Source organism: Pelecanus crispus, chromosome 8 (genome assembly GCF_030463565.1).
Source record: "Pelecanus crispus isolate bPelCri1 chromosome 8, bPelCri1.pri, whole genome shotgun sequence".
Classification (NCBI taxonomy): Eukaryota; Metazoa; Chordata; class Aves; order Pelecaniformes; family Pelecanidae; genus Pelecanus; species Pelecanus crispus.
This window is the reverse complement of record NC_134650.1, coordinates 37595773-37608789: the sequence shown is the minus strand read 5'-3', so window position 1 is coordinate 37608789 and position 13017 is coordinate 37595773. Positions and strand designations below refer to the sequence as shown.

Below are 13017 nucleotides of genomic sequence, written 5' to 3'. Positions count from 1 at the left end.
TATTGAAGGAAATTTCTCTTAGTGCAATCCTTAGCAGCTACAGCTCAGGCCCTTTTCCCATCTACATCTCTGCTTTAAACAAAACTGATTTCAGTTTGCTTAGGTTTGGCCCTCCATTTGGGGCGCATTTTCCCTTCCTTTCAAGATGCTTTTTGCTCATGGTTTTGAACAACTCCTGTCTTTCTGATGAGTAGTGCAGTGCCTCATTTGCTTTTTGCTGTGGATTCAGGTGAGCAAGCGAGATTTACTGGGATGTTTGCGTAGCTGATGTTAACAGACTTACTTCTCATGGGAGATTCACTTTTGTGCTCGCTGAAGAGGAATAATTCTCTATTGACAGTACAGATTACAGCCACTGCTAGGCCATTTAATGTTCTGGATTGGAGAAGGTGTTTGACTTGAGTGGTCATGTGGGTGTTTATACCAAGTATCCAGCATTTGTTTTACAATTGTCTTTCCAGACCAAATTAATATCTTGAACAACTCCATAGAATTTATTCCTCTAGATAAAACTTCCTTGAATTTACTCATGGTTTAGTTGATCTTTTAGAAAAGTGGAAAATAATCTTCACTGTTCTCTGTCATTATTATAATATATTAAAATACAAGAGTAACGGATGGGGGATTTGGTCTGTGAAACAGGTGGTTTCTTCCAGGTGTGTGGACTGCCACAACTGCTGGTGGAAGTAGAAATCACTGAGCATATATTCACACCATATATTTATTTATTAATATCTCAGTGACTGTTCTCATGATGGCTTGTAGTGCAGAAAAAGCTTAAAGTGAAAAAGGCTTAAAGTAAATGCTTGGTTTCTGTTGCAAAATTATTACAAAGCACACCATGAATAAGTGTGTTCTTGGTTTTTGGAAATTATTAAATCTAGATTTTAAGATCTAATGTTGATACTTCAGATACATCTAAAGGTATCATAATAAATAATGATCAAAGGAAAACAAACTGAAATTTTAGAACCTCTGCTGTTAGCTTTACTTTAATAAAGTAGTGAAGTCATGTTCTTTCTGTGGTTTTAATATTATGCCACCATCACAAAGAAGAAAATTTTGTGAAATAATATTGGTGTTTAATTCTTGTGCTGTACTTTCCAGCAAAGGGATCTCTTTAAGTTAAAGTTGTCATTAAGTAATGAAATACCTCTCAGTAAGTAAATGGCATGCTAAAAATAAAGTGGGATCAGATAAGGAGCAAGGAACAGCATCTCATTTGTAAGCATTTTTCTTGTATAATATACTGGAATGTTCGTCTGTATCTTAGATAAATATTTTGACTTTCAAAAAAGTTAGTTGTTGATTAGTGTGGTTCCGAATGAAGCATTGCTTCCTTCCCAGAGGGTAGAAATTTTAATACAGTATTGATAAATATATCCATATTAATTGTGAGGAAGGCAAGTTAAAGAATGACATTGCATCAGCAGTCCAATATGAAAATGAGAGTGTGAATCAATGCAGCTATCAAACAGTTGCATCTTGTTGGTTGATGTAGTGAGTTAGATTCCTTTCTGCTAAATCACGTTAATTAACAGGAAATTTATTTATTTTATCAGGATGTATAGATATTAACAGGTGCTTCATTTGTTTAAATATCCAGAAATTATTAACTGGCTTGGTTAGAAGATAAACTATAATGTAGTAACAGGCTGCTTTCTTACTTTAACATATAATTGATCGTGTAAAGTAAGAAGTTTAAATAGCTTTAGTTTCACAGGTAGTTTTAAGAGTAATTTCGGAACATTGAAGACTGCTACATTTAATTCATGTTATTCTTAGCACTGACAATTCAGAGGGTGATGACTTTGGAACTAGATATGCAAAACTGGTTGTGAAGTCATTTCCACTTGATGTAGAGAATAAGGTTCCAGAGTATACTGGGGGAAAAGAGCCTCCACTGGTCAGGGTCATACATTTGGCATCTGATGGTACAAGAGGTACGTCTTAAAAGTAATCTCTGTTGGCACCAAAGCAGAGTAATTAAATCTACATTAATTATACGACTCCCACAAAACTGTTTGGCTATTCCTAAACTTTGTGCAAGATACCTTCAATAACTATATCAGGTTTTATGACTATTAAAAATAATTCATATCTCCATGTCATTCATTTTGAAAAGCTGCTGTTGAATCAGATGTTAGCAGCCACATTGCATGTGGAAATGTCTTTTATGAAAGGTATAGTGTCTCCTTCTTTTGAACCAAAGCCAAGATACTGCTTTTTTTTTTTTTTTTTTTTTTTTACCAAAGATGACGATTGGGGATAACATTTTTGATGAAGAGTCAAATGATGAGTAGGAAAGATATTTGGTACAGGTAATCTGATGTAGAATCACAGAATCGTAGAATGCTTTGGGTTGGAAGGGACCTTTAGAGGTCGTCTAGCCCAACCCCCCTGCAGTGAGCAGGGACAGCTTTAACCAGATCAGGTTGCTCGGAGCCCCATCCAACCTGACCTTGAATGTTTCTAGGGATGGGGCCTCCACCACTTCTCTGCGCAACCTGTTCCAGTGCTTCACCACCCTCATTGTAAAAAATGTCTTCCTTATATCCAGTCTAAATCTATCCTCCTTTAGTTTAAAACCATTACGCCTTGTCCTGTCACAACAGGCCTTGCTAAAAAGATTGTCCCCATCCTTCCTATAGGCTCCCTTCAAGTACTGAAAGGCCGCAATAAGGTCTCCTCACAGCCTTCTCTTCTCCAGGCTGAACAACCCCAACTCTCTCAGCCTGGCCTCGTAGGAGAGGTGCTCCAGCCCTCCGATCATTTTTGTGGCCCTCCTCTGGACCCGCTCCCACAGGTCCATGTCCTTCTTGTGCTGAGGGCTCCAGAGCTGGACGCAGTGCTCCAGGTGAGGTCTCACCAGAGCAGAGCAGAGGGGCAGAATCACCTCCCTCGACCTGCTGGCCACGCTGCTTTTGATGCAGCCCAGGATTCAGTTGGCTTTCTGGGCTGCAAGTGCACATTGCTGGCTCATGTCCAGCTTTTCATGCACCAGTACCCCCAAGTCCTTCTCTGCAGGGCTGCTCTCAATCTCTTCATCCCTCGGCCTGTATTGGTACCGGGGGTTGCCCCATCCCAGGTGCAGGGCCTTGCACTTGGCCTTGTTGAACCTCATGAGGTTCCCACAGGCCCACCTCTCCAACTTGTCCAGGTCCCTCTGGATGACATCTCATCCTTCTGGCATGTCAACTGCACCACTCAGCTTGGTGTCGTCTGCAAATTTGCTGAGGGTGCACTCGATCTCACTGTCTATGTCATTGATGAAGGTGTTAAACAGCACTGGTCCCAGTACGGACCCCTGAGGGACTCCACTTGTCGCCGGTCTCCATGCAGACATCGAGCCATTGACCACGACCCTCTGGATGTGACCATCCAGCCAATTCCTTATCCACCGAACAGTCCACCCATCAAATCCATATATCCCCAATTTAGAGAGAAGGTTGTTGTGGGGGACTGTGTCAGATGCTTTACAGAAGTCCAGAAGTTTACAGAAGTTGTAGAGAAGTCGCTCTCTACAACTACCTGAGAGGAGGTTGTAGTGAGGTGGGTGTTGGTCTCTTCTCCCACGTAGTTAGAGATAGGACGAGAGGAAATGGGCTCAAGCTGCGCCAGGAGGGGTTTAGGTTAGATATTAGGAAAAATTTCTTCACAGAAAGGGTAGTCAAGCATTGGAACAGGCTGCCCAGAGAGGTGGTAGAGTCACCATCCCTGGAAGTGTTCAAAAAATGGGTAGATGTGCCATTTGGGGACATGGTTTAGTCTAGTCTACCCTTGATTGGTTTAGTGTGGCCTTGGTAGTGTAGGTTAATGGTTGGACTGGATGATCTTAAAGGTCTTTTCCAACCTAAATGATTCTATGATTCTATAAATAGATGAGAATTTGTATGATACAGTACAATCAAGTATTTCAGCACTTCAGCCCTTATTTTATAAAACATCAGGATACTGTGATCTTACTGATGATGCATGTGTGCTTGATGTATTTGATATGTTTTGACCAACATTCATTAAGGTTTATGTAAGAAGGTTGTTCTTTTCTATTGTAGTATAGCAAGGTGTGTACTGTAAAACCAGTATCAGAAACTGTATTGTGTTTTTGTCTCGAGTTTTTGTACTTGGCAGCATATTCCTTATTTGTATTAAAGTAGTGTCTATTAGTCCCACTGGGGCTATATGATAAGTAAGGCATGTAGCACAGGAGGATCCACATCTGGAGAGCTTACAGCCCAAATAGGCAAGCTGGGTGAAGCAGGGTAAGAGGCACAGGGAAGTGAAGGGAGAGGTCTTGCCAGTATTCACCCAGTGTCAGTAGAACAGAGCCCAGCTCCTTTGGCACCATGTGCTGAGTCAGGTTTCCTGTCAGGTGCTAAATTATAGGTAGTTGAATATCTTGTGCATTTGGGCAATCAGTGTTAGCCTAAACACATTTGTCAAAAATTAGTATGTGATATCAAGAGCTATCTTCTCACTGGATAAAAAATAAAGGACAAAGAACCAGAGGAATAAATGCGTGCAAACCCTTCTGCAGACTCTTGAATCTATTCCATGTTTGCTTGGTAAAACAGCACCATACACTTTGCAGGTTTCGAAGTGAGGGCAGGATTTGTCCCACTCTGTGGAATTTAGAGAAATGGCATATTTTGCTTTACAATTTGCATGGGCAAAAATAAAAAAAATACTAAATTATAGTTCTTAAAGCAACTTTTCAGAGGCAGTATGTGCTTAGAATACATGTTGAAACAATAACTATATATTGCAGTACAGGTAGTACAAAGAGCCAAGTATTAGCTTACTGTTGGTTTGAAAATGGTGACTTTGGATAAGATACTCATATAACAACATCTGCATGATACCAGTTACCTGCCAGACTATATTTCTGACCTGCACTTCCCAGGAAACAAATACTCCAGTGCAAAATTTCTAATTCTGTGAAGCCATCCACTTTACAACTTCATCTGAGATCACTCCAAGCCAGTTGGCCCTAGCTTAAATATTCATCAGACTTCTGATAATTGTGATAACCCTTATAGGCTGGCAAGCATGGCAAATTAGCAAAAAGATGATTGATCTTTTTTTATATGCAGTTTTATCTTCAACCTTTCCTGGATATATGTTATACTATAGTAATAATTTCTTCTCTAAGGTATTTGCCAGTATCTGGATTTGCACATCTATTTACAGTTGCCTTGAAGCTTCATAATTACAATACAGCTGAAATGTCCATTTTCTTTCCCTGACTACAAATAGGGATCAATCGAATTTTAAATGACTGCTTACGGGCTAGCTTCCGATCATGACCTTTGTAAATGATTAGAGCTCACCACTGTTGCTATCTACCTTGAAAGGGTAAGCGGGCAGGTCTGTCTAACTGGCATTTAATCTGGAAGAGAGCCAAAGATATTTGAGCTAAAAACCTAATATGAGTTGGCAAAGAGAAGTATGTATAGACCTTTGCACTATTATTTAGATATTTTTCCACATTTCTTCTTTGTATTTAGGAAATTCTTTTATCCTGTAGATAAATGGGTTGTGTATTTGTAGATAATTTTATATTGAAATTATGATAATAACTGAACTTGCAAAACATACAGCATAAAAACATGGAAAAATGGGCTTTCAAACTCTACTGAATTTTTTTTTCTGAAGAACATGAAAATATGTTGCATTGCTAAATGAATAAACCTGAAAAATGCACTAAATAGGACGCATGAAGCAGACCTGCTTTTTCTAGGCAGAAGTGAATGGAGAAAAGATACCATACATTGGTACTTTTTTGTTTAAACCTCCTTTCAACATCGACCAAGATAGTTCAGGCCCCGCTTGTATAAGCAGCTCCCATGTAATTAATGGCTGGGACACTTCTATCTGCACTTGTCAGTTCAGTTTTATTTTAATGAAGAATTGTGGGTGTATCATACAATGTATTTATTACCACTACTGAATTTCTTGAGGTAGTGTTCTGTGCATTTCTGTTGAAGTGGGAACAAGTATGACATCAATGAGATTGTTAGAAAACAAACACCTCCTCTGAATTTACTGAAGGATTTTGGAAACCTAAAGTTTTGAAATTAATAAGAATGATTACTAAGAGCTATGCATGCTTTTATCTAATTAAAATCATATGCTGTGTTACCTAATAAATTATTCTTGTGTAGTATCGATGATCAGAATATTTATTCAAGTAATATTGTTCATGGGAATATGTCTCTTGCCGTTAACTCTCTAAAAGGATTGTACAGTTTATAATGAATATCCAATCTTAGTCTTCATCATGTGGTGGCCAGAGAATTTTCCCCTATTTTCTGTAGCATGCTACACTGTTATGTAATGCAGCTGGCAGGTTGTTTTCTTAGCCTCAAACTAGTTAAATGTGTTGTTACCTAAATCCTAAGTCCAGAAAGCAGTTGTAAGTTCAGTCTGTAGGGTTTTTGTGTCAGCATTACCTTCTGCTATTGTTCAGATAGAGGTTTTTTATTCATTTAGGTAAGAATTTTTTTGGAAGCAAATATCAAGTATATTTGAAATATTCAAAGTAAATCTAAGATGAAAGAAAATGTTTGAGATCTTTTGAGGATTTGAATTGGTATTTACATTCTTCATGTCAATCTTAAACTGGAGATGTGTAGTTAGTATATAGTACTTACTGGCTAAGGCAGTTCAAGGATAAGGATGGAGTTTTCAAAAACGATTGCATTATCTGGAAGCAGAAATCCTGTGGAAAATGAAGAGAACTTGAGCTGCTAAAATCGTATTTCTAGAAACAACAAAGTACTGTTAGGGATTGCTCATGTGTGATGTTTACCTAATGCTCGCAAGGCTGAGAATCATTTTTTGAAATGACAACAGAATAAAAACTAAACAGAGTTCTTTTTCTCTCTAATAGATGCAGCAGCAAGAACTTGCGCAAATGAGGCAGAGGGATGCCAATCTAACTGCATTGGCAGCTATCGGTCCCCGGAAGAAACGGAAGCTTGATTCACCTGGACTGCTTACCATAGGAGGAGAGGTATATCTCTGTACACAAAATAAGAGAACTGATTATTTCAAAACCTAGTAGGAATAACTAGAGATGCTACATGCAAATGTTTTAAGTATACTGTGTAACTTGGAAAAGGTGATACAAATTACAAAATTAGGACTGTGAGTCCGGTCTGTCTTACTTTGCCACAGTTAAAATGACATCTTCTCTTAGTTTTATTTTTCAAGTGTTAACTTCAAACAGATATTTAAAGAATATTTTAAAAATAAGTTAAACCTGAAGTACAGGTGTCTCCCTAAAAAAGCTCACTGCTTTTATACTGGTTTTCTGCTCTGCATAATCCAAAGGAAAACAGAAAAAAAGATTAGGCCATGAAACAATATCCAGAAAAACATAACTGTAGCTTGCTTAGTTTGGACCAAGGACTTGTAGTAATACCAGTAAGTGTGTTTTTGCAAAGAATATGCGTCAAAACTTTACAGAATGGCTGTTTGTCCCCCACAACTGCAAAGACGAGTTTGTAATCATACTAAGTTGTATGTAATTTTAATAATAATACTGTGCTCTAGAAGTAGAATCAGATTTGTTGGTATGATTCTCCTGTTATCTTAAATGGAGAAGTAGCTATACTACACAGTGCAATGCAAAATCCTCAAAAGCGGGATATATATTAACCAAGGTGGAGAACTAGGGTAACATGGCTGCATTACCTTGGATAACTCTTAGACAGTACTGTGTTGTTTAGTACAGATATGGTTGGGCTTTTGTTTCTGCTAAATATGCCTACACAATAGGAGTCAAAGTAATCCTCCGTTATATGTCTGTTCTGAAGAAAATGCATTTTGTTTTGAATAACTGGCTAACAGTTTTGGCTCAGACATTTGACTGTCTAAGTGCCAAGCATTTCCAAAGGCCTTTTTGTTTCCTATTTTGGATAGCTTTTATCTGACTTCTCTCTCTCTTTTCACGTGCTAAGATTAGTGCTAAGGAATGAGCTGAGCTAGGAATAGAAGTGCATCTTGTTTATATTCTAAAGTTGACTTACGACTTCAGATATGTAGGACGTACTCCCGTTTTCTGGTCAAATTGGTTTCAGACTGAGGAAGCTTCCTGGGTTTTGTGTTGTCCTGTTACATTCCCTTCCTTTTGGTCACCCTCCTCATCTTACTTTCAGTAAAACGTTCTGTTCTCCTCTGCATGCACCTGTGAAAAATCCTGCAGCAACAGGCCAAAAACAGGATGGTGATAGCATTGGCTTTCACACAAGATTCATTTAAAAACAATTTGAACCTTCTAATAATACATGAATCCCTTCAGATCTTAACAAATGTACATTCCCCACTTGTCTTTACTTGACCAAAGGTATATTTTCTCCTAAGTATCAGAATTTAATTGTTATTGTCTGTTGCCCCTTTTAAAAAACAATCCTTTTTTGAGCTTTTATAGTTTGATGAACAAATTTTGGTCACCTTTAGTGAAACATTTTATTCAGAGCTATATGCCTGAATGGATTTATGGTGAACAGCTTCCCTCTCTCTCTAGAAGCTCCTTGCTCTCCTGGTACACTGCCTGAAGGAAAGATAAAGTTCTGTGGCAAATTCCAAAGGCTTTGGGAGATATTTGCCTCCTGTTGTTGGTCCCCTAGCCCAAATTTTGCTGAACTTCTGAGTTATTCAGTTGACAAGTTATCCTTCAAGTTTTTGCTGATATATGGATTTCCTGGAGTCATGAATTGTGTGGATCTTCTGCCAGTTCAGACTGAATTGCTCCCATCCCTCTCCTCTCTAGCTTCTAACCACCCTGGCCAACTCACTGGTGCCTGGCTGCAAGCTGATTTCAAGGACTTGGATACTCTATCTGGGTTATTCAATGTCTTTTCTGGGGATAAGATCTAAGGCATTGTAGAAGCTGTGTCATGCAGGTTGGCTGCTAGAAACTCTCTGTTACTCTTCTGAGCTACTCATTAGGGCTGTGATGCAGAAATAAACTCAACTCCTCAAAAATGTTTCAGTCTAGAAAGGTACTGGAAATTTGCATTGTTTGTCTAAGACTATCTTGGATTTTTGGAGATTATAAACAACATAGAAAACTATAATAAGACTGTCCTGTCCTACAGACATCCCCTTAGCCCAATTCCACCTTCAGATGTCTGACTTCCACCACGATCTATGACCCTCTGATTTCTCTAAGCAATTTCTAAGCTTAAGTCCTTGCTACTGATAATCTCTGCTCGCAAGGTCTGACTTGGCAAGAGCTTTCTTGGCTTGCCCTTTTTTTTGTCAAAACGTCCAGTTTTTGTCATTGAAGTTGCTGGTCTCCTCATTAATCTTTTTTGACATACATGTCTGCTTTTGTTGCAGCTGGGACACTGCAAGTTTGCTGATCCAAAGAGATACCATTTACAAATCATCCCACCCCTGCATGTTACATTTTTTCCTTTTCTGAACTAACTCTTGTTTGATATTTTACTTAGTTGCATTGGCCATTTTTTTTCAATGAGAAGTGTTGGATTTCAGTCCAACTTCTTGGTTCAACAGAAATAACTAGCTCATGATTTCTCTTTGGAAAATGGATCTTTTTAATAATACCCCTTTGATCTGACCAGGAGGTCAGTATAGGGACTAGAGATGGTTATTTTGCTAGAGAGGAAAAGTTGATGGAAAAGCTTAAGTGTTTCTGTGATCAAGTACTGTTTGTTATATACAGAGAAACAGCTCTTATACAGCTTTTATAAATGTGAAAAAGCTTGTGCTCATAATTGAAAATACTTTTCCACCAGCACTTTGTTAGAGGGTGTTTTCTTTAAACTGGTTCTCTGTCTCATTTCCAGGGCTCATTTGGACTTCTTTACTTATTTTCAAGCCATAGCTAAATAGACTTTTTTTCAGATGGCAGGATTAGCTTAAGTTACCAAGGCCAGGCCCATCATTTGCCTCTCCTGTGCTAGTATGGCTGTTTTTTTGGGTTACTTTTACTTGGGGAGATGGAAAATTAGCAGTTTTGGGGTGATGTTATTTTTCTATCTGTCCTGGTTTCAGCTCGGATAGAGTTAATTTTCCTCCTAGTAGCTGGCATAGTGCTGTGTTTTGGATTTAGTATGAGAATAATGTTGATAACACACTGATGTTTTAGTTGTTGCTAAGCAGTGCTGACACCAGTCAAGGACTTTTCAGCTTCCCCTGCTCTGCCAGGTGCACAAGAAACTGGGAGGGGGCACAGCCAGGCCAGCTGACCCAACCTGGCCATAGGGCTATTCCATACCATATGGTGTCATGCTCAGTATAGAAACTGGGGAGAGTTGGGTGGGGGGCTGTGATGGCTGCTCGGGAACTGGCTGGGCATCAGTCACCAGGTGGTGAGCAATTGCATTGTGCATCACTTATTTTGTATATTATTATTATTGTTGTTGTTGTTGTTATTATTTTCCCTTCTTTTTCTGTCCTATTAAACTGTCTTTATCTCAACCCACAAATTTTACTTTTCTTTTTTCCCACCCGATTCTCTTCCCCATCCCACTGGGGAGGGGGAGAGTGAATGAATGGCTATGTGGTGTTTAGCTGCCTGCCGGGCTAAACCACAACACCATCATATATGTTCTTTGATTCACTTCTCCATGCTGCCATATAAAAAATTCTTTTCCAAAAAATGGAAAAAAAGGTTTTATAGAGCAGGGGTGAGACATCCTCAAATAACACTGCCACCAAATGTGTAACTAGTTTCAGATTGTGATTACACAGTAGCCCGAGCTAATCTGACTGTAATCTCTATCCCAATTCCTAGTAGTGCATTCCTGCCCCTTCCCTTTCATTGGCTCTGGCTCTTGTCGTACCCTGTGCTAACCCATTTCCTTTTGATAAATTGGCAGAAAACTAACCTAACAACAATAAAAAGTGAATAGTTTCTGCTTAGCTTGCTGAAGTAGTTTGGCCTAGAGCTCAGTGAGCACTGGAAAAGGAACTTAACAACAAGGCAGAAGCAGCAAACTTGACATCACCAGCTCTTCATTCACTTGCTTTTTAGTACCCTTCTTGTCTTCTCGTGTTTTAGATAATCTGCTAGAAACACAGCTTCCTCTGTAGCAGCCAGCAGCTCATCAGTAATTCAGCCTGCTTATTATTATAATGCGGTTTAGATCAGGAGTGAAAGAGAAGGGGTAAAGAGAAATGAGATATCTTTGGAAGACTTCAGCTTCTCTGCCTTGCAGAGTTGAAAATATTGCATTTACAGAATTTTCTGGTTTTTTTAAATTTAGTTAATGATACTAGACAAAATTATTGGAAAATATCTTTTAAATGTTACTGCTTTTTGGACTTTAATGGATCATTATCAAGTTAGGTATCTAACTCCTGAACCATGTTATGCATTTAGCAGCAGTACTGCCTAATTCTTATTTGAGCTGTGGGTCCTGTTATTGCTTGTGTTGGTACGCAGCAGTGGATGGTGAAGGTAGGGCAGTGGATGACATATACAGGAAAGGGAAGACAGCAACCACTTAAGCTCTTTAGTTAGTATCCTTAAGCACCTCTAATGTCAGATTAAAAATAATAAATTTTGAGTTGCTGTTGTTTACCTTATGGATTTTGAATCTATTCAGATCACATTTTCAAGCTTTTTTCTTGAATTGTAAGGCTTTTAAGAATTTGGATTAAAAATTGGTTTTGTTTATGAAATAGATGTTTTCCTGTAATTGTAAGAGTTAAAGCTTTAAGAAAAGCATTAACCATCACAAGACCAGGTCAGGTAACTTTACAAGTTAAATATTTGAGTAGTGCTAAAGTGGCAAGAATGCAGAATTTGCGTATTTCAAAGTCCCTCATTTTTTACTATGGAATTAAAGTATAGAGGTTAAATGCAAGTATTTTTCTGTATTTAATAATAATAATAATAATAATAATTAAATAATTTGGCTTTTCATCAAGACCTATGGCTAGTATCCCAAAATGCATAAATATAGAGTATATGTTTGAAATATCTGAGGGTATAATTTGTTTAAATATCAAGTGAAAGCCCTCTCCTGGTACTTGCTGGCACAGATGGTTTTTGAATACTGAGCTTCCAAAGGCAGCCTCAGGGCTAGTTCAGTGAATCACTGCTTATTGAAGACAGTCATTTTAGGGATAAGAAAAAAAACACTTTCTCACATAGTGGAAGAGCAGTCATCTTAAGAATATTCAGCAAACTATCCCAAACACCGTCTCCCACAATTTGCAGGACCATATGTTGGGCCTGCGCTCAAGGGAGATCTGATATTTTGTGTCTTTTCTCATCCAGTGTATTCCAACCATTGCATTAGTCAAGAAAGATAATGTTCTTGCAGACCTGGAAAGTCCCAAAACAACTACAGTTAAAACAGTGACGTTTTGTGTAGAGAAAAGCTAATTCCTAAAGTGATTGTGAAATGTATTTCGGGTACAAGGCACTGCATTTTTTAAATTAAATTAATCTTTCAGGTGGTATAATTTGAACATTTTAAAGCTGTTTTCATGTTAAGGTTTTGTATGAAACGTGATTAAGATTCTAGTTTCAGACCTGGAAATCTGTGTTATACCAGAGACTTCCAAATGCAGACATAGAAAAGTTATTCCTCTATATCCGATCTTTATACTACTAGTAATTCCTAATTTCTAGGTGGAAATGTAGGGATGAATTCATGACTATTTAGGGAGGCACTTGGGTACTATGACGTAGTTGGAAAAAAGTCCTTTTGACTACAGCCTCTTTTTACTTATCCAGGACTGAATGCAATTAATTTGTTTGCAACGCATTACAGCTGGCATTCTCACTTTGCGTTTGGGTTATCCATAGACATTTCAGCAACACGGAATTATTCCTCAAATCTGTTGTTAATATTTTAACAATATTAAGAAGAAATCAGGATACTAGGTAATGTTCTCTTTGGAATGGGTCAGACATGATAAAAAAGTATGACAGAGCTGTCTCTTGGAACACCTGGCCTTGTTTCCTTCCTTTCTTGCCCTTTTAAACAAAAAGATGTGTATAATGTGTCTTGCAGAATTCTTTGTTACAGA

General features: G+C 38.2%; 1 protein-coding gene across 1 annotated transcript in view; it reads left to right on the top strand.

The window, feature by feature from the left end:
* Positions 1–13017, top strand: part of LOC142594107 (transcription initiation factor TFIID subunit 4-like) — a 148803-nt gene that overhangs the window by 96971 nt on the left and 38815 nt on the right. Inside the window, exon 14 of the mRNA XM_075715154.1 lies at positions 6893–7015. Within this exon, the coding sequence (XP_075571269.1) occupies positions 6893–7015 (123 nt within the window). The remainder of the gene's footprint in view (positions 1–6892; positions 7016–13017) is intronic.